The sequence below is a fragment of the Triplophysa rosa genome, unplaced genomic scaffold (genome assembly GCF_024868665.1).
Source record: "Triplophysa rosa unplaced genomic scaffold, Trosa_1v2 scaffold224_ERROPOS671929+, whole genome shotgun sequence".
In the NCBI taxonomy this organism is placed as follows: Eukaryota; Metazoa; Chordata; class Actinopteri; order Cypriniformes; family Nemacheilidae; genus Triplophysa; species Triplophysa rosa.
Genome location: NW_026634240.1, coordinates 55,679 through 79,246, shown reverse-complemented (window position 1 = coordinate 79,246; position 23,568 = coordinate 55,679). Strand labels below are relative to the sequence as shown.

At 38.3% G+C, this 23,568-nt stretch overlaps 3 protein-coding genes across 5 annotated transcripts in view; all 3 read right to left on the bottom strand.

Moving 5' to 3' along the window:
- map1sa (microtubule-associated protein 1Sa) overlaps window positions 1–5,234 on the bottom strand; it is a 126,032-nt gene extending 120,798 nt beyond the window's left edge. The window contains exons 1-2 of one of the 3 annotated variants that reach the window (XM_057327379.1): window positions 5,089–5,199; window positions 1,756–3,490 (exon numbers count right to left, since the gene is read on the bottom strand). In XM_057327379.1, the coding sequence (XP_057183362.1) occupies window positions 1,756–1,801 (46 nt within the window). In that variant the 5' untranslated portion in view covers window positions 1,802–3,490; window positions 5,089–5,199. Of the gene's footprint in view, window positions 1–1,755; window positions 3,491–5,088 lie in introns of all 3 variants that reach the window. The other 2 variants (XM_057327380.1, XM_057327378.1) reach the window with 2 other exon arrangements.
- Window positions 5,235–6,216: 982 nt separating this feature from the next.
- cart1 (cocaine- and amphetamine-regulated transcript 1) lies at window positions 6,217–7,994 on the bottom strand. Its single transcript, XM_057327383.1, has 3 exons — window positions 7,823–7,994; window positions 7,647–7,730; window positions 6,217–6,587 (listed from the first exon to the last, which is right to left on the bottom strand). The coding sequence occupies exons 1-3, from the start codon at window positions 7,949–7,951 to the stop codon at window positions 6,480–6,482; spliced, it is 321 nt and encodes a 106-aa protein (XP_057183366.1). The 5' UTR covers window positions 7,952–7,994; the 3' UTR covers window positions 6,217–6,479.
- A 1,451-nt stretch (window positions 7,995–9,445) lies between these two features.
- kng1 (kininogen 1) lies at window positions 9,446–22,707 on the bottom strand. The gene is made up of 9 exons (XM_057327382.1): window positions 22,559–22,707; window positions 22,041–22,266; window positions 19,755–20,066; window positions 19,507–19,623; window positions 18,744–18,816; window positions 15,532–15,695; window positions 15,246–15,356; window positions 13,496–13,588; window positions 9,446–9,703 (listed from the first exon to the last, which is right to left on the bottom strand). The coding sequence occupies exons 1-9, from the start codon at window positions 22,705–22,707 to the stop codon at window positions 9,446–9,448; spliced, it is 1,503 nt and encodes a 500-aa protein (XP_057183365.1).
- Between the last annotated feature and the right edge of the window lie 861 nt (window positions 22,708–23,568).

The window sequence follows — 23,568 nt, the reverse complement described above, 5'->3', positions numbered from 1 at the left end:
TGACTCGTGATACGATCAAGCAGCAACCAGCGCAGAGAAAGAGAAAGAAAGCGAGAGAGCGAGAGCGAGAGCGAGAGAGAGAGAGACGTGAACTGAAATGGTTGTCAGTCAGCAACAGTGAGAATTGCTTGCATTGGATGGTTTTTTTTCTCAAATCATTTTGCAATGTAGCCTATAATAATCCAACAGTTTCAGTTCATTCGTATTTTTAGCTTATAAGCCTAATGTGGAATGACAGTTTTTAATGAACTGTTTTGTTGTAGGGGTACAGAGTAAATTACATTACATTCTTTTAGCAGTCAGTTATAGGCCTAATTAATATAGGCTATTCATGAAGGGAGAGGGCTAACTTTTTGGTTTGAATTTACTTTGTTTTGCTCAATTTTATATTAAGTTGTATTGTATTTTATTGAAGAGTAAGACAAATTATAAAAAGCACATTTTGACTATTCAGTTTGTGCAATGGTAAAAAAAAGCTTAATAAATAGAAGAAATGCATATGAGGCTGATTCACGTACGTACACTTGCGGGTGATCTGTGATTTATAAAGCGAATATTGCTTACAGGTGTGCGTACGCACGCTTTTATAAGTCTGAATATTTTGGGGCGTACGCTATTTTTGGCTTTCGGGCGCACCTACACTTTTAATATGGATCCTACGCACAGTTTTATAAATGAGACCCCAGGGGACTCATTTATAAAACTATGCGTAGAAACCTTCCTAAAAGTGAACTTACGCCACAATGCTGAAAAGGGTTTATAAGATTTATAAAACCTTGCGCACGCACACCTGTATGCAATTTTCCCTTTATAAATCACAGATTACCTGCAAGTGTGCGTACGTGAATCAGCCTCATATCCCGCCCTGTACATCCCCATTTTTACCCATAAATAGTCAATGCAAAGCACCTCCTGAATGCTTATTCGTATATTAAAAAGCATGGCATCCAATGTGCGCGTTAAGCCTGACGTCACGCACCATTATGGACGTATACCGTTTCCAGGTTCAATCGCTATCAGATGCCATAGAAAAATAACAAAAACTTATGTAAAACCCCCGATCCTTTATCTCCGTAATGAAATCACAAATGGCCACACATGAGATTCACTGAGATTTCCATATTAATAATTGCTATAATTATTATTATAATTATATTAAAGCCAAAGAAGGTCTCTGCATCATATATATGTTTACAGCATTTAGACTGATCATTAACACCTCATTAAAATCACATCATTAATTACTGGTGTTCACCTGAGATAAAATTTGAAGACATAATTGTTAAAGACGAATGTTTCTTCATTCCGGTTTTGTTATGAACTTAGTTAGAACCGATTATGAGGACATTTAGAGAAACGATTGTGCGAGAGTTTAATGGCTGTATTTCCAGACTTTGACATTCGATGATTATGCACAGTAAGGAAAATATATTTAGCTATTTATTTACACTGTGTTATTTGATGCTGTCCTATATTCTATGCAGTCGGATCATCTCCTCCTCATGCGTTCATAGTGTGATGGTGAGACAGCGCTGATTAAATTTTAGATTGAATTTTTATTTAAGATTTGAGTTGGATTTTACAAGAGCTGCATGAAACAAGTATCACTCAATACAAGCGCAAATAACTCTGCAGATTTAATCTTCGTGACAATGAGGATATTTAAGGTAAAATTAAATGTGTGTGAGGGATTAATGCTTATAATCGTTTTATCACACTTACCTTTTGCAATCTAACTTGAGTTCACTAACTCACCATCGGTGTCGCCAAACTGCTCTGTCTCCAAAATGTCCGTACGCATGGGTCAGAGTTTGCATGCAGGTGCGCACATTTTTCCGTCAAGTTTGTTTTTATAAATCCCATCTTTTGCGTGGGACGTGGCGTACACCTCTTTCAGGGCATGTTTTGTGCGTACGCAACGGTTATAAATGAGGCCCCAGGTCTCCAAGATTAGCTATTAACTTGGAAGGGATGACAGTATTGAATGCTGAGCTGAAGTCAACAAACAGCATTCGTGCATAAGTGTTCTTATTGTCCAAATGTGTGAGTACAGAGTGCCATGGAAACTGCATCCTCTCTGCTCCTATTGCTGCGGTAGGCAAACTGGTATGAGTCCAGTGTGGATGGCAGAGAGTCCTTCAGGTGTGCTAGGACCAGCCGCTCAAAGCACTTCATGATAATGGGTGTGAGTGCTACAGGGCGGTAGTCGTTCAGGCACTTTGGGCTGGAGTGTTTTGGCACTGGTACAATAGATGTGGATTTAAAGCATGTTGGCACAGTTGTTTGGGCAAGAGACAGATTGCAAATGTCTGTAAAAACCCCATCGAGCTGCCCTGCACACGCCCCGAGTATACATCCAGGGATGTTGTCTGGTCCAGCAGCTTTGTGCGAACAGATCCGGCTCAGTGCGTTGTAGACATCTATGCAGGAGAGTGTGATTGGTGGGTGGTCAGCTGAGGATTTGAGCTTGGTGGCAGTTTCTCTATAGTCTCTCTCAAAGCGAGCATAAAAGTCATTAAGCTCGTTCAGGAAGAGGACAACAACTGTGGGGGTGGGGTGGCTGGGTTTATAGTCACTGATGGCCTGGATGCCCTGCCACATGCGTCGAGTGTCGGAGTTGGAAAAGTGCTCCTCTACATTTAGCTTGTAGCTCGCAGCTTAAGCTCCAACCATGTTTGTGTAAACATGGTCCAAAGTTTTGTTTCCTCTGGTTTGACATGAAACATGCTGGTGAAATTTTGGGAGCACTGCCTTTAAGTTTGAGTGATTAAAGTCTCCAGTAACAATAAATGCAGCTTCCATGTGAGCAGTCTGTTGTTTACTGATGGCTGCATGAAGTTCGTTCATAGCAAGCTTGGCATCAGCATCCGGGGGAATGTAAGCTGCAGTTATAATAGTGGAAGTGAACTCCTGCAGCAGATAAAACTGTCTACATTTAACCATGAGAGACTCTAGGTTAGCTGAGCAGTGTCTTCCAACAATAACAGAGTTCGTGCAACAAGCTTTGTTAACGTAAATGCACAATCCTCCACCTCTGGTCTTACCAGAGCCATCTGCCGTTCTATTCGCCCGGAGCATGTGGTGTCCCACTAGCTCAATAGCATTGTCAGATATGCCGCTGTGTAGCCATGTTTCCGTGAAGATCATAACATTACAGTTCAAAAGTCTCTTGCTGTGAGTGATGCTGAGTCGAATCTCATCCAATTTGTTCACCAGTGATCATACATGTTGCTGGGAAAAGAGAGCCGGTGTGGTGTTAGCTTTAGCTTAGCTCTTACTACTCTGCGCTTCCCCCGCCTTTGTTTAAGATCTCGACGCCACCTGCGAGCACTTCCGCCCGGCCGGGTAGAGTGAGTGGCCTTGGGTGTTCTGGCGATCTCAGGAAGGAGTCGAAGGTTGTCGATAAAACTGCACGGAATTCCAAAACCAATATCCAAAAGCTCATGTCGGGTATACGATGTTAAGCCACAGCTGTTCTGCATGAACAAACCTGAGATGAGCAAGAAACACACTGCAAAATTGCAGAATCTGGAGAGACGCTGAGACTCGCACCACCATCTTGTCCAAATATAAATTATAAGATTTGTCCAAAAGTGATAAATGATAAGATTTCAGAGATGCAAACTACTTGTCTTATGCAAATTCTGCTGTTTTAAATGAAAACTTAGGTGGTTTGTCACATAAATAATGTAATGTGTGTTTGACTTGACATGCCTAAAAACATAACATATCAGTTAATAGCATATAAGGTATAAGATATGGGTGTGTATATGATGGATTTAATTAACAGAATAATTCAATAGACTGCAGAACTATCATCACAGGTAATGAAATTACTTTTTGGTCAAATTTGTATTTAACATGATTAAATCAGTTAGTAAATTAGTAAATAAATGTTGTACCAGCAATGTCCAAATACAGTTTTTTTCATTCTAGAAATTTCAAATGTGGTAATAATTTGCACATGGCAACGTGTGTACCGGAGTACCGAATGTTTTTCTTCCCATTTCAAGCACTGACAAAACCTGATGATAAAATAAAATGGATAAATACAGATGAATACAGAGACAGACGCAAGACATTTTACAGTAATCTAAGCAGGACATGTGGCTTCACACACAATGAAGACAAACTTTTAAACAGCTCAAACCAGCACAACAAAGGGGTCTGCAAACACAAAATTATTGCCAAATTAAATATAACAATGTGCCCTAGCTCTAGATTTGAGGAAGGCACACACAGATATACAGCGGCCAGTACAAGGAAGTCATATGTTGAAGTACATGAGCTGCATTTTTTGTCCAGTTATTTCTGCATTGTGATCCTAGTGTGATTACAACAAAAACAATGGCATATCTTACATATTTAAAGTACAGACAAAAAATAAAAGGCATAAGTCTGTGAGTAAAAGCTATACATAAACTATTATTGTCAATTTGTCAAATCAAACTTCTCATATGGTTATCTTTAGTCTGTGGGCTCACTGTCTTTCACCATCTGCTAAGAGCACAAATAAACCTTTGAAAATTTCTTCAAATTTGTTTAATGCCTTTAACACAACATCTACCATGGATAAAGGCTGATTGATCCAGTTTAACAGTAAATGTGAATGCTGTATCTCTGATCATCTTGTGCCAGGCCATATTCAGGAAGAAAGTCAATGGCATAAGAACACAAGGGACTTTAGTTATTTCCCTCTATAATTACATGCTGACATTCATTTAATTTCACATTTCAAGATACTTTAAACAAAAAGTAAAGTAATTTATCAATCTTCCACCATGGCTTTCATGTCAAACGCACTACAGTACAGTACAGTACAGTTCAGTTCAGTCGAGTTATTAAAAGTTTAAACAAGCAAGCAGATATTTGAAGTGTAAACGTATACTATATTTGTATGCCGCTGCGCAAACCGCGTATGACATCAACAATCGCGAGGGCGATTCTAAGCTTTGCTCTATAATTGCTCTCGCGATATTTTAATGTTAGACTGCTGTTTCTTATCTTTACACGGGGGGTGTCGGGCAATAGAGCGCGCGACAGGCTCTCATTGAATCCCAACCTACGTAGGCTTAAAAAAACCGTTACCTCTCTCAATCTCTGACGCGAGTAAATCAACAAATCCAGTCGTTCCGGGCTGTCCAACAATAACAAGCAACGAGTATTTATCGTTGCAAAAGGCAGGTCGTAAGCTTTCCATGTCAGCTATGTGGTCTGCCGCCATATTGCAAAGTTTATACGACTCGCGAACGAATCGTTTAAAATTGATTCAATTTAATGATCTGGTCGAACCGATTCACAAGATGTTTACAAACATAACATCGAAAATTTTGTGAGAGTTAAACATGTTGGAATCACACACAACCCAACATTTTTGTAAGCAGTAAGTTAGGCAATTTTCTAAGCTAAAGGAAAGTATATCTCAAGATTGGTCAGTCTTACACCGACAGTGAGTGATAAAATCGAATTTTACGACTACAGGCAAAACAAACAACAACATATTTGCTTGTAACTTAACCAAAACGTAGTGATAGTATTTAGTATTTCACAATATTCATTAAACTGCTAAAGAATTAACTTTAAAACACACGTGTGGGCGTCTGGCAACACATTTGAGTGATGAATCGAACTGTCCTTTTGAATGCGATGCTCGAACGAACCGATTCTTTTAAATGAATCTGAATATAAATAATGCGGAAAAGGAAACACCAATCCTTACATGTGAGAGGTGGGGATTAGTGATGGACGTCATTTGTGTCCAATACATTCAAACACATAGTAAAACATTATTTCTTAGTCTTTTATACAAGGCTACCATTAGTCAACTTTAAAATAATTAAAACGTTTTATAGCAGAGTGTTAAAGTAGCCTATTGTTTCCCACAATTATATGAAGCCCACAATTTAATATTTTTTTCAATAATAGAAATTGTCATCATATGCTACTGACCACCAAGTCGTTTCAAAGCTGGATGGTTTTCTTTCTTTACCACAAAAGTTTATATATATTATATTCAATACAAATGCAGGATTCAATATACCGTATTTGCAGTACTTTGCGAGTTTTAACACCTAACAAAGAAAAAAAGTGCAACAAAATGTGTAATATATAATAATAGTGAAAACATTTCTAAATTACAACAAACATTTATCATTATCAATGTAAGTAAATAACAGATTTTTCATTTATATGTGATTTTATTCAAGACCCATTTGTGTGAAAACAATTGCGCCACCTGGTGGCCATTAAACCACAAGATCTCATTAAATAGTCCTGCTTGTTTTATATGATACATCATGTTTGTACAATTAATTTTTGACTCATGTCGTAAACAATAACAGAGACATATACAAAACTGCATGCATTTATTTGATGTGGCTTTTCATTATGATAAAATAGGCTATTTGTTACAACAGTGACATGAAATAAACATTACTAGCCTATCATTTATGGTAAAATGCTGAAGTGTGACACTTGCTTTACAAACACTTGAGAATGGCGAAACTGCAGGTGGTTCCTCCTGGACAGCTGCACAGCTTCCCAAAACGTGCACCTTTTCGTACTGCACACTGCTCACCTGCGTCACACTAAATACATTAGGGACAGTACATTAAATGCATCCTTTAATAAAAGCACAATAAAACCCCTTTTTGTGCTATTTAATGTTTCATCATATTTTACTTTTTCAACGTAAAGCACTGAGTAACACAGCATAAACAATTAGTACTGGGTATGTTATTGCTTTAGCCACATTGACATTTCTAATATGTTTGTCTCTGGCTCTGCCCAGCGTTCGTTTGGTCGCTGCTTTGGATGCGATGAGTGATCCCGTTTGCGCTCGGGTTCCTGGAGTTTGCACTCGCTTGGACTCTGTGGTGTTCAACTGGAGGCATGGTTTAATGCGGGTTGCTCAGTGTGTCGCTTTATGAGGGACTACTGTGGTTGCTGCCTTTTTTGTTTTAATGCTTTTGCTCCAAGGACTTTTTGGACAGATAATTGCGTATTTGTACAGAATAATTGCTCACGTTGGACTATGTTTTGATGTTTGATATGTATATGTGTTAAGTCTTGTACTTTTGTTCTGTTACTTGTGTTTATGTTGTTATTTGTAAAGCGCTTTGAGCTCTGGAAAAGCGCTATAGCCTATAGGCTAAATTAAACATTATCATTATTATTATTATATGTACATAATACATTTTCATGTCTTAGTACAATTGACAAAGTATTAAACTATCATTTTTAAAAGCTGGAAACATAATAGTTTTGACAGTATCATTTTATTTAGCGGTTTTTACTTCCCGTGGGGTGGGTGGGACTATAGGTGGGGTCACAATATACAAGTACTGACAATAACAATGGTATTAATAACCATGATTAAAGATGTCATGTTAATATTACATTTTTAAATCAAAATAAACTAAGCTACTCTGTATTCAGGTTTATTTGAAATGAAAACTTGAAGAGGATTTTTAATAGGCAAAATTTTCAAAATGTTCTCACTTAAACTTCAGTTATTTATATAATCAAGAAATAATAAGTAAAATATAAATAAACACACTATAACACAAGCACATTCATTTTTTTTGTTTGTTTAAAATGACTACTGAAAAGTGTAGCCAATGGTTTTATTGGTGAAGTCAACTTACCGAGGGAACCCAACCAAACTTTTTCTCTGCAGTGGGAATCTGTTTGTTTTTCAGTTTTTCAAGAACCTCCTGAAGAGCTTCAATCTATAAAAATGTTTCTATTAATTTATTCTATTAATTTTAAAATCACTAACAAATATTTTAAGAAATCAAAATTAAATGTGAATATGTCTTACCAGTTCTTTTTCTTCTTGAGCCTTCATGTTATCTTCTAGCGAGCGGACCTCTAGAAAATCATCACAGCCAACAAGCAACATAAAGATGGAGCATGTAAGAGTTAGTAGAAAGATCCGATCTTTAACCATTATGTGGAGAACCAGGACTATTTTGGGACAGGCTTGTTACTGTGTTCACCTTTTCTAACAAGTACTAGAGGAGGACGATCACAACCTTTATATAATCTTTGTGCAATCACATAAATTAATTCAAAATGCATCAAAAAGAAAAATGTTGTAGATGACCTTGCAGCACCTCCAAGTGCAATGTAAACAATCAGCTGTCTGTCACAGTAGCTCCATCCACCTAACACCGTTATCGTGATGAATCACACATTTGACCCATGAACCTCAAACATTAAACCATCCATGAACACATAACCTCATCTTTGATTATAATTACCTATTTTGTTTTATTTCCGGGGACCATAATTTAATTACTGGAACATCTATGACAGCCATTTTAGTCAGGAAGGCTGGGTGGAAGTAATTTCCAAATGTATGTTGGTTTTATGTGTCATGGGGTTAAGGTAAAATCTTTGACAGCATCTCACAAAAAATAGTAAAAGCATCTCACATTAAACAATATTGTAAGCAGTTAGGAGTTATTCTAAACCAATTAAAATGTCTTGTTTCTGTAAACACAAAAACGACGATCATGCTACTGTTAATGCATCTCTTCTTCATAAAATGAATATGATGCTTTCCCTAGAAGAAAGAAAGCCAGCCAGGGTTAACAATTTGAGCTTGGACCTTCTTTTATTTCAATACGAAACAACTTGCACTACAAATGAAAAGAATAATGGAGCTTGTGTAGATAAGGTGCCTTTTCATATGTAAAGGAATTTAAAAATGTTGATAATACCATGGTTTTGGATTCAATTCTGGCACAGCTATCACCCTCTTTGTTTACTAACTGCTGCCACTAATTGCTGTCCATGTTTTTCTCTACACGTCACAAGTGTCAAACTTAATTCAAAACATCATAACCAGTGTTGGGTAAGGTAAACTGAAAAAGTAATTAATTACTAGTTACTAATTACACATTCAATAATGTAATTAGATTACTGTACAAGTTACTCTCTTCAAGAAGTATTTAATTACTTATTACTAATTACTTTCTATATCCTACATCAACCTTGATGAGTTAAGTGATTCAAGGATAGACATGAAACGGCTCTTTTAATTCATTCAAATAAATAATATAAAACTACATAAAGTATTATTATTAATTACAAATGTGAGAATTATACATTAAAGCACGGATTTTAAAGTTAGACTTTGAATTTTGATGTAAGTTCCTCTTCTGCACACACACATATTACACAAAGTATTTAGTTTAATTACATCAGAAGTAACTAATTAAATTACAGAAAAAACAAGAGTAATCCCTTACTTTACTTTTTCAAGGGGAAAGTAATTAAAATACAGTAACGAATTACTTAGTAACTAGTTACGCCCAACACTGATCATAACACAAGTTATAAGAATGTTATAGGTATTTCTTCATTTTACATTTTTCCTTTTATTTTAGATTACGCATTTGAATACAAAGACCTAAAGTCATAATGGTTAGCTGATTGGTTAACTTAACAAGTCTTGATCAGTGAAAACAGTGTCTGTTGTAGTTCCGTTTGTCTGTGTGCGTCCTGTAGTGTTTACTGGAGCAGTGTTGTCAAATACGGGCCTGAACTCTTTCCAGGGTTTAGTGGGACAGTTCAGTGGTATGGCTGTAGATGCACTAATGTTTTCCTTGGATTCTTCTGAGGATTCTCTGGTCAAGGGTTTTCTCATGGCTCTCAATGGTGACCAGCCTGTTGGCCGTTTAAATCTTGAAAAAGACTGAAAGAGTACATAAAAATGTTTATATATTTGAATATGTTTATATATATAAATATATATATATATATATATACACAGAGCCGATCCTTCCTATACGCAGACTATGCAGGTTGCGTAGGGCCTCTGCACCACCCTTGAGTACCGAATCAAGAATACTATATGTAAACATGACACTATTTTTATAACTTGCGGATTCAACTTTACAGGAATCATTTGGAAATTTCCTTTTTAATCCTTAATTTCTTTAATTACTTTACTCAGTCTCGTACATCATGTAGTGCGCGGCAGGTGATGACATGCGCGTGATGTGATGATGCGTCTTTACATATGGCCATGGGTTTAAAGGGGCCATTCCCCGTGATGCCAATTTTCAAACTTTAGTTAGTGTGTAATGTTGCTGTTAGAGCATAAACAATATCTGCAAAATGATAAAGCTCAAAGTTCAATGCCAAGAGAGATATTGTCTTTAACAGAATTTGCTTTTCAAGGACTACAGAGAACGGCTGGAATCGGCCTACAGCCCTTCACTTCCCGGGTAAATGATGTCACTATTCCGAGTTCTTGAAAACCTCCGCCCAAAGGAATACGCCCAAAAAGGGGCGAGGCCTTCCTTAGAGAAGAGGAAGAGCCGCTGGAGTAGTGTTTGGTTATCATTTGACAGAGATGCGTGCTTAATTACTTTCACTTTCATCACAGTCCTACAGCTGGTAATAAGAATTCAGCTACACACATTCTAAGATAACCAACGGTGAAATTACAGCTTCCATGACTTTAACATCGGCTTTGAAAGCTGTTCTGTGTAACACTTTGTTTTATTTCCGGGGACCATAATGTCATTACTGGAACATCTATGTCATACCTGTTTTAGAGGTATGCGCACACACACACACTATATTATATATAATATTGTGTGTGTGTGCGCATACCTCTAAAACACTTCTATGAAACGTCCTTTGAAGTCCTGCTTGCAAATGTCTCCTAGTTAATCTGCTTGTTTTATTATTCAACTTGGGTCCAATATAAAAAGGCAAAACTAACGCTACTGTTATTAGTGTTAATAACCGGTCTAACCCAAACGGTCTGGTGTCATTTCCCTCGCCATAGTAGGAAAAAAATTGCGATCTCTAACTAAGATTGACATTGTCACATACACTAGCAGACCTCTGTTACACTTCGATCGATCCGCATGTTTTTAACTGATGAAGTAAAGTTGACGCCATTGTTACTGTTATTGCTAAAAGCCAAAGCTTGTAAATACACATGCACTGAGAGGGGGACCGACCAATCACAACAGCCTGAGAAGTGGAAGCTCGCTGATATGGTATGGGTGGGACATCTTCAGACACACGCTCTAAGCAGGGAACCAATCACGACAGACCTGGTCAGCTTTACCAACCAGAGCTAATCTGAGGCTTTTAGAAGGAGGGACTTTATATAAACCGAAAAAAAACCAGTTGTTTTGTGAGAAGAGGGACAGCGGTGAACAATAGACTTGAAATATGTGAAATATAAAGTGTTTTTTGAATCTAGAAACATGAACATCCATTGTTAAACACCCAAAAAACAACATCAAAGCTTCAAAAACAGCAAAAGGATGGCCCCTTTAAAACGGAGCTATCGTCTGTAGTGGAAAAAAGCCAACAGCGCGAAGCAAAAGAACAAGAAGGAATGTGTTTCTGTACTATTTTCAAAGTCTTGTTTAATTTTGCCAAATTATGCAAGTACAGATTTACAAATTCAGTATTTATCCACTGGCATAAAGTTGGTGTGATGTTGGATGTTCGATAGTCTGAATTTAGAGGCCGTCTCCAAAGTTACATAGGCTACACATTAATATACACGTTTCTAACTTCTATAGCATTTAAATGGAATGACTTACAGCACAAAACCAGCTGTAGTGTTCATGTGGGTGTTAGCCATAATGCACACCACTGCAATCTACTGTATTTCGTTTGCCCATGATAATATGCAATTTTTGTGTCATCACATTTAGAGAATTATTGATGTGTTTTCGTATGCTTAGCTTTCTTGAGTGAACTATATTAATCATGTTTTATTTTTGTTAATCACACATTTGGTTAGTAAAAACACCACATTTGTGTCTTAAAGTTTTTTTTGACAGCTGTGTTAATTGATTTATTATTTTATATATTTTTTATTTCTTATAGTTTACGGTTATGTTTATCTAAATTTAAAGGGGCGATGAATTAAAATCACAATTTTAACCCGAGCTTTTGTTATATAAGAGGGAATCGTATTCACGCGAACATCATGTAAGTGTCAGAACTGAAAACGCCCTTGTTACTAAGATTACATCTGTTATTGACACCAGGCCCAGCGAACGGCAGGTTTACAGTCGCCGCATAACCTTCCTTCGGATTCCGATATTAGGAATGTGGGGTTAAAGTTTATTTTTAAAGACGTTCCAGCTCATGTGGGAAAAACATGGAGCGTTTGTTCGTTTCATTTCTCCGAGGATTCCTTCGTGAACAAGGCACTGGATTTGTAGAGAGACTAAAATTAAAAAGCAGTGCTGTGCAGTCCATATTGGATCCGATAAGAATGGTGCAGCAATCTTATGTGAGTAAAAAAAATTGTACTATGCATCACTATTGCTTTGTTATTGATCGCTTGATCTATGCAGAGGTTGTCTGTGATCTTAAGCCCGTGCGAATCGGGATCTATGTGATTTGGCGGGCTCATATATCATTTTCAAGGTTTTATCCACCGTTTGCGAATAATGGAGGCTATTTGAAGTGTTTTGGTATTATTTTGGGTGCTGGGTGATATCCACAAGTTACCGGGAGTCTACCGTTTGTTTATTTATGATGGAAACTCTCGTTTCTACCCAGGTTTTGAGGCCAGCTCTGCAAACGCTTGGTTTTATTGGGCGTGCCGCATTGAAGACACTTGGAAGTAAACGCCCACCGCTTTGATTGGATAGCAGTTTGCGTAGTTGGAGCCTTCTGTGAATTTGGTTCGAGACGTAACGTTAGGTTACACATTAGCACCATGTATTGCGTTTAATGATATATGACCGTACCTGTCAGCATTTGAGACCCGCGATCGCGGTGATCTTTTGTCGGGTTCGCGATCACGGTCTCAAATGCTGACAGGTACGGTCATATATCATTAAACGCAATACAAGTATAGGCTATACAAACTATACACAAAGCCTTGCCATCACATCCGCGAATGCGTCACATGAAATACTGATGTGGGGAGGTAATTTATAAATCACAGGAGGTCTCCAGATAATACTAATGTCCTGCGAAAACTGTGAATGGTGCTAATGTGTAACCTAATGTTACGTCTCGAACCAAATTCACAGAAGGCTCCAACTACGCAAACTGCTATCCAATCAAAGCGGTGGGCGTTTACTTCCAAGTGTCTTCAATGCGGCACGCCCAATAAAACCAAGCGTTTGCAGAGATGGCCTCAAAACCTGGGTAGAAAATAGCCTATTACTTGTTGATTTTGATTATTTTTAATGTAAAAACCATGCGAACGTCATAAGTAGACCTCGTACAACAGTATAAAACAATAAACAACACCACTTCATCGCACCTTTAACTATGACAAGCGCTCCCACAAAGGTTTGCTTAGGGCCCCCAGACGTCTAAGATCGGCACTACATATATATACAGTATATATATATATAACAATTTGTCTGAAGTTGTTAGATGCATTTTCGTTTTTTATCTTTTGTTGTTGTTAGTTGTTTTCCTGCTGTCCACAAATAAAACAGAAGAGACATGATCATTTATTATGAATACTGATAACCTGGCTCACCTTCAGGAAACCTGGAGCACATTCCGCATACACTTCTGGGACCTCGTGTCTCCAAGGGGCTACATCCACAGTAGAGTTACACTGCATAAACTCCTAAACATTATCAATGTTAAGTGTGAAGCTTAGTAGTGATTCAAGTAAAGATGACAAGTAAATATTCCCTTTATTTGTCAACAGAAATAACTTTTTTAAACAGTTTTTATAATCTATTAAGTGTTTTCCATAAACTTTACCAGGCTGGATTATTGAACAGGTTATGCTTTAAAATTGATACCTTGTACAATACAGAAAATGTTTCTTTGTACAATTCCAAACATTATATTGAAGTATTTTCCATTTTTAAAGATTGCAATGTGGCCTTTTGAGGTTTGTGGCCTTTAAGGGGTTGATCAGACAGAATGTGTCTTTTGCTGTAAAGGCTTGTCCACACCGGGACGATAATCGTGCGCATTTATCGCCGACGTTTAACACCTCATGACTAAACAAAGGGCACCAATGTGAGTGTTCACACCGACGCGCAAAACGGCAGGTGTAAAAGCATCTTTTTTTTTAAACGCCTCGGGCTCGTTTTTTTTGTTTGACACGTCACGTTAAAAACTGGTCGACCAATGAGATTGGCGCTTTTGTTCACGTGCCTGGAGCTGCTGAAGTTACAGTAAAACACGACTTGGTGGCGCACAAGCACAAAACGATCTTTCCGAGCACACATTGATGAAGAGGAAGTAAGATGAATTATTCTTCTGTGTGACAAGCGAGTGTCAGAAGCATAAAGTCATGCAGCGCCACCTTGTGTACCAGGGTATTTCTGTTTTTCATTAAGCGGCATCTATGTCAGGGAGTGAATTTGGACGTTCACTCGGCTCATAACCAGTGAAAATCGTTTGGGTATAAATGCCAAAAAAAGTCTAGAAAAACACAGGCAAGCGCGTGCGATTATCGTCCCGGTGTGTACAAGCTTTTAGACGTGCCTCTTTTGAATTGTTTTCAGTTGGCAGTGAGCGTTTTGTGCGCTGCTTATGCGCGCCAGGGGGCCTCGCATTTTTGGCGGAGCGCTCTTTACGCCTGAAGTTGAAAAAAAGTCAACTCTGAGCAGAAAAGCGCTTGACGTCATGCGCCTTTCCCCCATTGTCCAATCGAATGAAAGGAGAGGCGGGCCTTCCGATGTGGTGACGGAACTTTACAGTTGCTTGAAACGTCCGGAGACTGCAATGATAAAGGAGAAATTTGTGTCGGCTTGTGTTGGGTTAACCGAGCAAGGCCAGAGCTAGCGCCCTCTGCTTGTACCTGTTTAAATTTGTGATAATATGACAGTTAACAGCAAGAGCGCTCGTGCTATAATCCTTGACTGACAGGACAGCTGTTTCGGTGGTTACCTAGCAACATAAAAAAATGCTGCGCGCTGCTCTTTTCAAAGAGTCAATCAAAAGAGCAGCGCGGCGTGCCTCGCGTTTTCAAACATGACTTTAGGTGCTTGTTAAAAAAAAACATGAACACAAGATGGTGTTTATTTTTAAAAGTAAGTGAGCACCATGGTTCAGCCAGAGGAAATAATTTATAATTATATCGCTTTAAAAATCATCTTTATTTTATTATCGGGCCAATACCGAAAACATTAAAAATGTCAATTTATCGGCTGATGTCATGCATGCCTACTATACATTTTGTAGATCTTCAAAACAATTGTATAATACATTTTTAATATTTTATGTTTTTATTCTATAAAATGCATCAGATTTACGAAAACTTTTACCGGTTCCTCTTGAACTGGGTGGCACTCGTGAGTAACGGCTGCGAACTTTGACTTGGTACAATTACTCTTCTCCATGTAGAATTGCAATTTATACCTGAATCCAGCAACCACCTACATACAAGTACATCATAGGGAAAAGAAAACATATCACCTCGATTGCAGATCTTGACGGAAGTGAGTGAAAGCGGACATCATTGCGTTAAAGATTATTTTTTAGGCACACAGAGTGACTGGGCCCCTGAAAGCTCTTCCCATCCTTATGTGAGGCTCTGACGAATACACTGACCTGTTTTGTTGCTGATGATAAATCCTTAAAAATGAAGAAATGCGTGTGATATAAAATGCTGTTGGCTTTAGACAAAGAATGCATGAGTGGCTCTTGCAGGTCCTCTTGATTTTCAATATTTTCAGGGCAACCTAGACAGGGTGCAACCTCAGCAACAATACCAACTGTTGGAGAAAGTGCATGAAGAAGAGAATTAAATTGTTTCTAGATGTTTTATTAACAAATTAAAATGCCAAATATATATGTTAAAGTCTTTTGATTATTATTTTCATCTGAAAGTGATGAAAAGTGATGAAAAGTGTTCCATACTTGAAATTTGTGCTGTGCATTTAACCCATCCAAGTGCAAACACACAGCAGTGAGTAACACAAACACCGTGAACACACATCCAGAGCAGTGAGCAGCCATTGCTGTGGTGCCCAGGGAAACTTTTGTTGTGATACTTTCTTCTCATACTAAAGACCTTAGTAAAATGGACATTACCTTTCTGTCGGTCTCTCGACGTTTTGTCGAACCGACAGAATGGGGTTTGAACTTGAGAACCTATAATCTCTGATTGTACTTTTAAAATGCCAATGAACTTGGCGAATGGCATGCCAGTCTCCGCCCCGTACATACGGGTATAAAAGGCAGATGGCATGCCCATTCATTCACCTTTTGTTCTTCGGAACCTGCGAAGCTAATGCTGAGCGAATTATCTGTAATTATCTCTTCAGGAAAGGTTAGAGAGCAACCTCTCTCCCTCCATGCTCAAGGTGTATGTCGCCGCCATCACTGCACATCACACACTCGTGGCAGGTAAGTCTCTCGGACAGCACGACCTGGTCATCAGGTTCCTTAGGGGCGCGAGGAGGGTGACTCCCGGGCAACTCCCACGTGGTGCTGAGACCCCGGCCTGGCTACGCAACCAAAGTTCCCACCACTCCCTTCAGGGACCAGGTGGTGAATTTGCAGGCACTCCCCCCTGGGGATATAACGATTCTGTTCCATATTATTTTGTACTTTGTTTTACCTTTTAAGTAAAGATTGATTCTGGATCACTCAAGCCTCCTGTCTGTCTGATCTTCTGCAATTGGGTTTATTTACCTTTGGAAATAGCTCACTGTGTTATCTCTCACATCTAGAACACCAGAGACCTGGGTTCGAAGCTCACTACATGCAAGCTGTCACAGGGGAGGAAGACCCAACCCCTACCATGTTGTGTCCAGTACGCGCCCTGCACATCTACTTGGACCGCACGCAGAGCTTCAGAAGCTCTGAGCAGCTCTTTGTCTGTTTTCAAGGACAGCAGAAGGGGAGAGCTGTCTTCAAACACAGATTAGCACACTGGATCGTGGACGCCATCACATGTCAGGTCTGTGTAGAGCCGTTGTCTGCCCGCATCTTGCACAACAGGTAAGATAGGTGGCCAGCTGGGCGTACGCCTGCGAAGCGCCTTCTTCCCTTCATCAGGTGAGTCAATGCGCTATTCCAGCTTCCCTACTTCCTCCACTGGGTAAAGTACTTTGTATATGCATTCCAACCATCACTAAGCACTATTGAGTTTACGAGCTGGGCGGAGCGGCTCGTAGTCCAAGCCCAGTATTCAGTAGGTGAGTTTCCCTCACAAGGTGAACCCTATACCTGAGCTAGTGCGTAGTGCCACACGTAGTGACTCCCCCTTCTTGGGTAGTCCCGTCTGACGTTTCCTCACTCTTGGTTCCCCTGTTGGTGAACCTGTGACCTCCTCTCGATGGACTCCACTGCTTCTGTGCACCCCTGGTCGGGGCCCCGCACTACTACTCCCATGAGATCTCCCCAATGGTGAGACTGTGTAGGTTTTCCACATATGATCTCTCTACAGCAGATGTGGTCTCTGTAGCGTTCCCCCTCAGGCGAGGGGGTAGTGCTTCCCAGTGTTCCTTATGGTGCCGGGCGGCTATCTCGCCTCTAGAGTAGCAAAGGCCACTGCTTGTATGGCCGTTAGTAAGATCCTCTCATCGTGACTCACGCAACTGATGCCTTACTACACCACTGGAAGGATACGATTCGCGGTTACACTCACTTGTGACTCGCCCAGGCCAGTCAGTGTCGCTCCGCTGGCGGTCTGATGTGGCGCATTGCCGTAGCATTTCGTATAGGAACCCCATTCTGACGGTTCGACACAACGTCCAGAGACCGACAGAAAGGGAACGTCTTGGTTACGTATGTAACCTCAGTTCCCTGATGGAGGGAACGAGACGTTGTGTACTTCATGCCACAACGCTTCGCCATCCGCTGCAGCAACCGAGAATGCTTCTCAGGTTCCTCAGCCCAAAAGGTGAATGAATGGTCACGCCATCTTATTTTTATTCCGTATGTACGGGGTGGAGACTGGCATGCCATGCCATTCGCCAAGTTCATTGGCATTTTAAAAGTACAATCAGAGATGATAGGTTCTCAAGTTCAAACCCCATTCTGTCGGTTCGACACAACATCTCGTTCCCTCCATCAGGGAACTGAGGTTACATACGTAACCAAGACATTTTATTTAAACATAAAAGGCTGTGCAAGGACTCCAGTGGAATGGTAGTCTTTTCCCCTATTATAATAGTGAAACAAATTCACTAAAATGAATAGATTTTCGAACACAGGGGAAAAAACATTTTAGGAGACATTTTGATTCTTGTTCACAATAAATTAAAAATGTTACAGTTATTTTAAAAGTTAATCATCACTACTGTTGCTAACCAGTAAACAGGTCACCCAAAAAATAAGATTTGGCTATTTATTCACCCTCAAGCTGTCCCAGGTTATATTATAGTCATATACACCTGGGACAGCTTGAAGGTGAGTAAATCATTGCTAATTTTATGTTTTATAAATTTATAAATACAAACACATACACATGAATACATATTTAGGAAATATTTACATGTATTTATTTATATTTACCAATAATTTAAATTATATATAAATGTTTATTAATTTTGAGATTTTTCATAAATATATGCATTTATGTGTATGTGTTAATAAATACAAAATTATTATGCACAGTACACAGATATATATTATGTAAACACAAACTCTTATTCTGGATGCTATTAATCGCGATTAATCATTTGACAGCCCTCTATGAGTAACTGTACATAAACAAGGGGAAAAATATCACAATTTATATGATAATAAATGAATTATATAAATCACACCACAATACAGACTGCTACTTTTTTAGGAGTCATGGTACAACAAACCTGAACAGTCATGTAAGAGTAATTGTTGACCTGCTTCTTTGAAAAGGACTTTTGCCTGACAGGTTCTGAGTACCTGAAGAGACACAAAATATGTATTATCTAAAAATAAGTTCATTTACGTAAATAGCTATAAATAGGTATAACCATAAATGGTTATGCTAACATGCAATCAAGAGTTCATAGCAGAACTTGTATCTTATTGATATCATAAAACCAAATGCATTTTGGCACAGCTGAAACATTGTACTGACAAATCAGCATCATGGACAATTACTTTTATTGAACGTAAACATAAATTGAACATTGTCCAAGTCAACCTGTTTTATATTGTTTTTGTGTCTTTTGTGTGTTTTTGAGCACCATGCAGTCTCTTTCGTCTTATAATAAAATAATTTCAACTCAAATATTTCATGTCTATTTTTATTCAACTAAAGGGATACTTTAGTAGCAAATCGAAATTTCCAAATGTTTTATTCATCCTCAAGGCATCCTAACTGAATATGGTTTTCTTCTCGAAGAATAACGCAGTCAGAGCTATAATACCACGTATCATTTTACTTCCAAGCGGTAGAATGGGAGTATTCGGTTAGGATGCCTTGAGGGTGAGTAAAACATGGGTAAATTTTGATTTGCAACTAAAGTATCCCTTTAAGTAGGGTTCATGTCAAGCAATCACATCTCATTAAAGTTTCAATTACAGAGTTAATCTTGTAGTAATGACCAACTGACTGTACATTATTACTTAAATGACCTCATCCTTTACCTTATCCACTTGCTGCAGGTAATCACATTGTTGCCAGACTTTGTCTCCCCCTACAGGACAATCTGTCTCTCTGCTTGTAAACATCACAGAAAAAAACTCCCCTGATTCATTCTGAGCCTGTGAAAAATCATTGCACAAAGAACACCTCAATCTGCAAATCCTAGGTGCTGATGCAAAGCAGGAAAAACTATTAAGTCGTAAAATGTAGAAAGAAATAATAATAATACACAATTTTGTATTGTACACACCTTTGTAGCCTCCTTGATATCATAAAGAGCCAGTTGACTGCCTTCGGTTAATAACTCATTGTGCTTGGAAAGAGCTAAATTCACAACATTCTCTACACGTTTATCATCACAAGGAATGCTAGTGTCCATCTGTCCATGTCCGCCAGAGCAGCAAAGCCAAACTAAACCAAAAGCCAAGATGCTTCTTTCCACCATTGCGCTAGAGTGGTGAATGTCTGGAGTGAGAGGGTTCAGATGTCCCTGCTGGACTCCTGTCTGTCTCTCCAATGAGTTACTCATTGTTATATAGCTCAAACCCATGTCTATCTCCACCTATCCAAACACAGTGGGAATCAGCAGCTGTAATGCAAATGTTTACTCTTTTCAGATGCACTTCACAACACAGGCTTTCCTGAATAAACAGACCAAACCTTTTCATGACAGGCTGGAATATTGAGAGATTTCACCTTATGTGTCAATATAACATGAACTGAGCCTAGATTGCATCTTTATTATTATATTATGGAATAAACGTTGTTAAAAAGGTCAATCTTTTTATGTGTTTGGCTCAAATGTTTGTAATCAGGCTTGGTCATTTTTCAAACTGTATACAAACAGGAATATTACATGCAGTTTTTATTAATATTACTTTATATAATTAATTTTCACATATTAAATATTATAATATTTTTGAAGTAGAGTTACAAACAAGCTTAGTTCACTGAAACAAAGACAAACATACACTGTTCACTAGTGTTGAGCAAATTGACAAACCAGAGCAGTGTGTATTTAAGGCACACTTTGTCCCCCTACCTTTGACCCGTGCAGAGTGTTTTCCTCTCGTTTTCATCCACAAAATATCTAGCATAATATTCAAATAGTATCTACTGATAATTCAATGTTATATAATGAGATCAACTGGGTAAATTAATGTAAACTATTTAAAGTAAAATATACAAAGTAAAATAAATAAAAAATATATAAAGTAAAATACAACTAAAATAATGAGTGTGAATTATCTGTAACGATTCAGAAAACATTATTATATAAAACAAAAATAAAATGTATGAAACAATTAAAATAAGAATATCAACAATATATTCCTGAAAACTTGAAATGTTTTTGGCATATTTTCATCAAAGATTTATGTTATATATATGTCTTAACTGTTTATCAGTCAGTTTGGAAAACTTCCAAATATTGTGTAAACAGCCAATGTTCCTTTGAAACAAAACAGTTCTGAAACAAAAGCTAAAACAACTTATTAACTTGTTACAGCAAAATATATTCAAAACCAATAAGGAGAGCTGATACATTCAAGGGTCAGGCTCAGTTCACATATTGTTTTGTTGTGGCTAGATTTACAACCTCAGGCAAGTTTGTATTAAGTTTAGAAATTGGTATCAAATAAATTCATACAGACGAGCACATTGTACAGTATTGGCTGCCCTATCAACAGTTGAAAGTTCAAAAAAGTTATGAACAAAAATAATATATGGTTCAAGAATATTTCACGACATAGAATATAGTACATTAAAACGTCAACTCTTTCCACTGGGTGTGGATTTTTTACAACACTCATGTTTAGTCCTGTACTCATCCATGCATAGTCCAAGTCAGATATGCTCTTAACAATTGTTTTAATTTTTGAATAAGGAATCATCAAGTTTTAAGTGAAGTTGACAACTCAAAGGTTGTGAAAATAGTGGATATAGAGAACATGTCCCAAACCCCATGAATTCTACAATATCACATCAGTGTGATGACTTAAAAAAATGTTTTATTCTATTTTATATTTTTTGGCCTACCAAAAAATGTGCACCCCTTTTCCCCAAAATCTTAAACTTTTTCTGTACAGTTTTAGTTTATAGGACATATACCTATATATTTAAAGTATTTTGAGAATGATTGAATTACATTTTATTTCATAATTAGCTTTACAGAAGCTTTTCATTTCACTACAGAAAAGTTTTGCATAAATATGAAAAACTGTAGAAGACAATATACAAGCAATTATATGCAAAAATATCACCCAGTGAGCACATTAAGGCAACAGAAAATTTTCAGAAGATATCTAGAGAATTTGTACTTAATCAGGCTCAGAGACGGGCAGTTCTTTATAATATCTCTACATACTGTGAACACAGTGTCAATGCTAGTTGTATATATCTTATAAAAGTCATATATTAAACAATAAAAATATGCTAAAAAATCGATACAAATGGAATGGTAGAAGCCATTAGTACTCAGGTGACGGTGGTCATGGTGGAGGTGTGGTGAGAGAGCCTAGCATCTCCGTGACAGTACCCCCTCTCCACGGCCCACTCCTGAGGGCAAAGGACTGGGATGCGACTGGTGGAATGTGATGAGGAGTGTGGGGTCTAAAATGTAGTCCTTGGGAACCCAGGAACATTCCTCCGGGCCGTACCCCTCCCAGTCGAACAGGTACTCGATCTTACCACCACAGCGGCGAGAATCCAGGACCTCCTTGACCGAGTGAATGATTCTGTCCTCCAAGTAGACTGGCCACGCTCTGTGGAAAGATCAGAAAGATGGTGATCGGTATGGCTTCAATAAGGATAAGTGGAAATGTGGCACTGTATATAGTTTTCAGATGCAGCATTTATTTTTCCAACTCAGCAGTACTTTGCTGTGAGTCCTCTGCATGTTAACTTTATTTGATCTCCCCTCATATCTATTAATTTCAGAATTGGTACAAAGGTTTCACAGATGGCTGCTGCTGTCTGAAACCTTACACTTAAGTCATGTATAATTGCATCCATTGCAATGTAAAACACATTGTTTCAGAAGCAACTTCTGCACACTCTTTAAATGTATTCTCTGCATTGTCTTCATCGGGCATACGCTTCCATTTCCGCTTTCGTTTCTCTTCTTGCTGAAACTTTGCTGGGATCTCCATAGCCTCTGCTACAAGGGAGGCTTCAGTGAGCAACAAGTCCCATTCATTTCGCATAGTCTGCATCTCTTCTTGTAATGCCCTGATGTTGTTAGTTTCAATTTCAAGGGAAATATTACCTGCTTGAAGAATAACATTCCTGTTTTCAATGCACTGTAGAACTTTCACCCATATAGTCAGAAGAACAATTGTATCAAAGGTCTTGAAATAATTATCCAGAAAACAGGCTTCTGACCTGGCTTCATTTGTCATACTGCATGACACCAATGTGGAGTCTAGTGCCTCAATGATCGTGGGTAAGTGAGTTGCAACAACACGCACAGCAGCTACCCACATGGACAAATTGGTTTGGCCCAGTGATGGGCCCCTTGGCCCACATACAGCAATGAATTATGGTCCATGAGTGGACCAGGTCTGGTTGCCAGAACTTGGCCACATACAGCCCATGGCATAGCCATATCTCAGCCAAATGTATGACTGGTCACACATACTGTATGAATTTCCCACAGTTCTATATTTTACATCTGGGCCAAATAATACACTAATACCCAGCTAACAAAACTTTGTTATAAGAACGTTCCTTTTTTTTATGTTTTTGTATAGGTTTTGAAAACATTTTTAATGTTTTAAGAAGGTTCCCAGCTAACAAAAGTCACCATCATAGTGATCAGTCTTTCCTTGAGTTGGGTTCTATACCCGTGACTTTCACTGATTTGATTGGCTGTAATTGTGTACTTTTACAGTGCACTAGTTATGGCAATGCAAACCTTATCAAATGGTGTCGGTAGGGAACCATTGAAACCACTGTAATGTTGTAATTTGATTCACTGCTCTCATTTGGATTGAGTGCTATGCTGTTGATCCTGAAAGAACATTATAAGATCAGGGAGTTTGATTGTATTTTGAGGTCTAGAAAGA

Bases quoted from the DNA above. Each gene is read 5' to 3' on its own strand.
- cart1 (XM_057327383.1), bottom strand. From the start codon at position 7,951: ATGGTTAAAGATCGGATCTTTCTACTAACTCTTACATGCTCCATCTTT. The intron at 7,731-7,822 runs GTAAGACATATT...ACATTTTTATAG, and splicing joins CTCAAGAAGAAAAAGAACTG to ATTGAAGCTCTTCAGGAGGT. The intron at 6,588-7,646 runs GTAAGTTGACTT...TAATGTATTTAG, and splicing joins AGTTTGGTTGGGTTCCCTCG to TGTGACGCAGGTGAGCAGTG.
- kng1 (XM_057327382.1), bottom strand. From the start codon at position 22,707: ATGCGAAATGAATGGGACTTGTTGCTCACTGAAGCCTCCCTTGTAGCA. The intron at 18,817-19,506 runs GTAAAGGATGAG...GTGTCTCTTCAG, and splicing joins ACCTGCAGCAAGTGGATAAG to GTACTCAGAACCTGTCAGGC. The intron at 15,357-15,531 runs GTCAGTGTATTC...ACTTGTATGTAG, and splicing joins TATCATCAGCAACAAAACAG to GTGGTTGCTGGATTCAGGTA.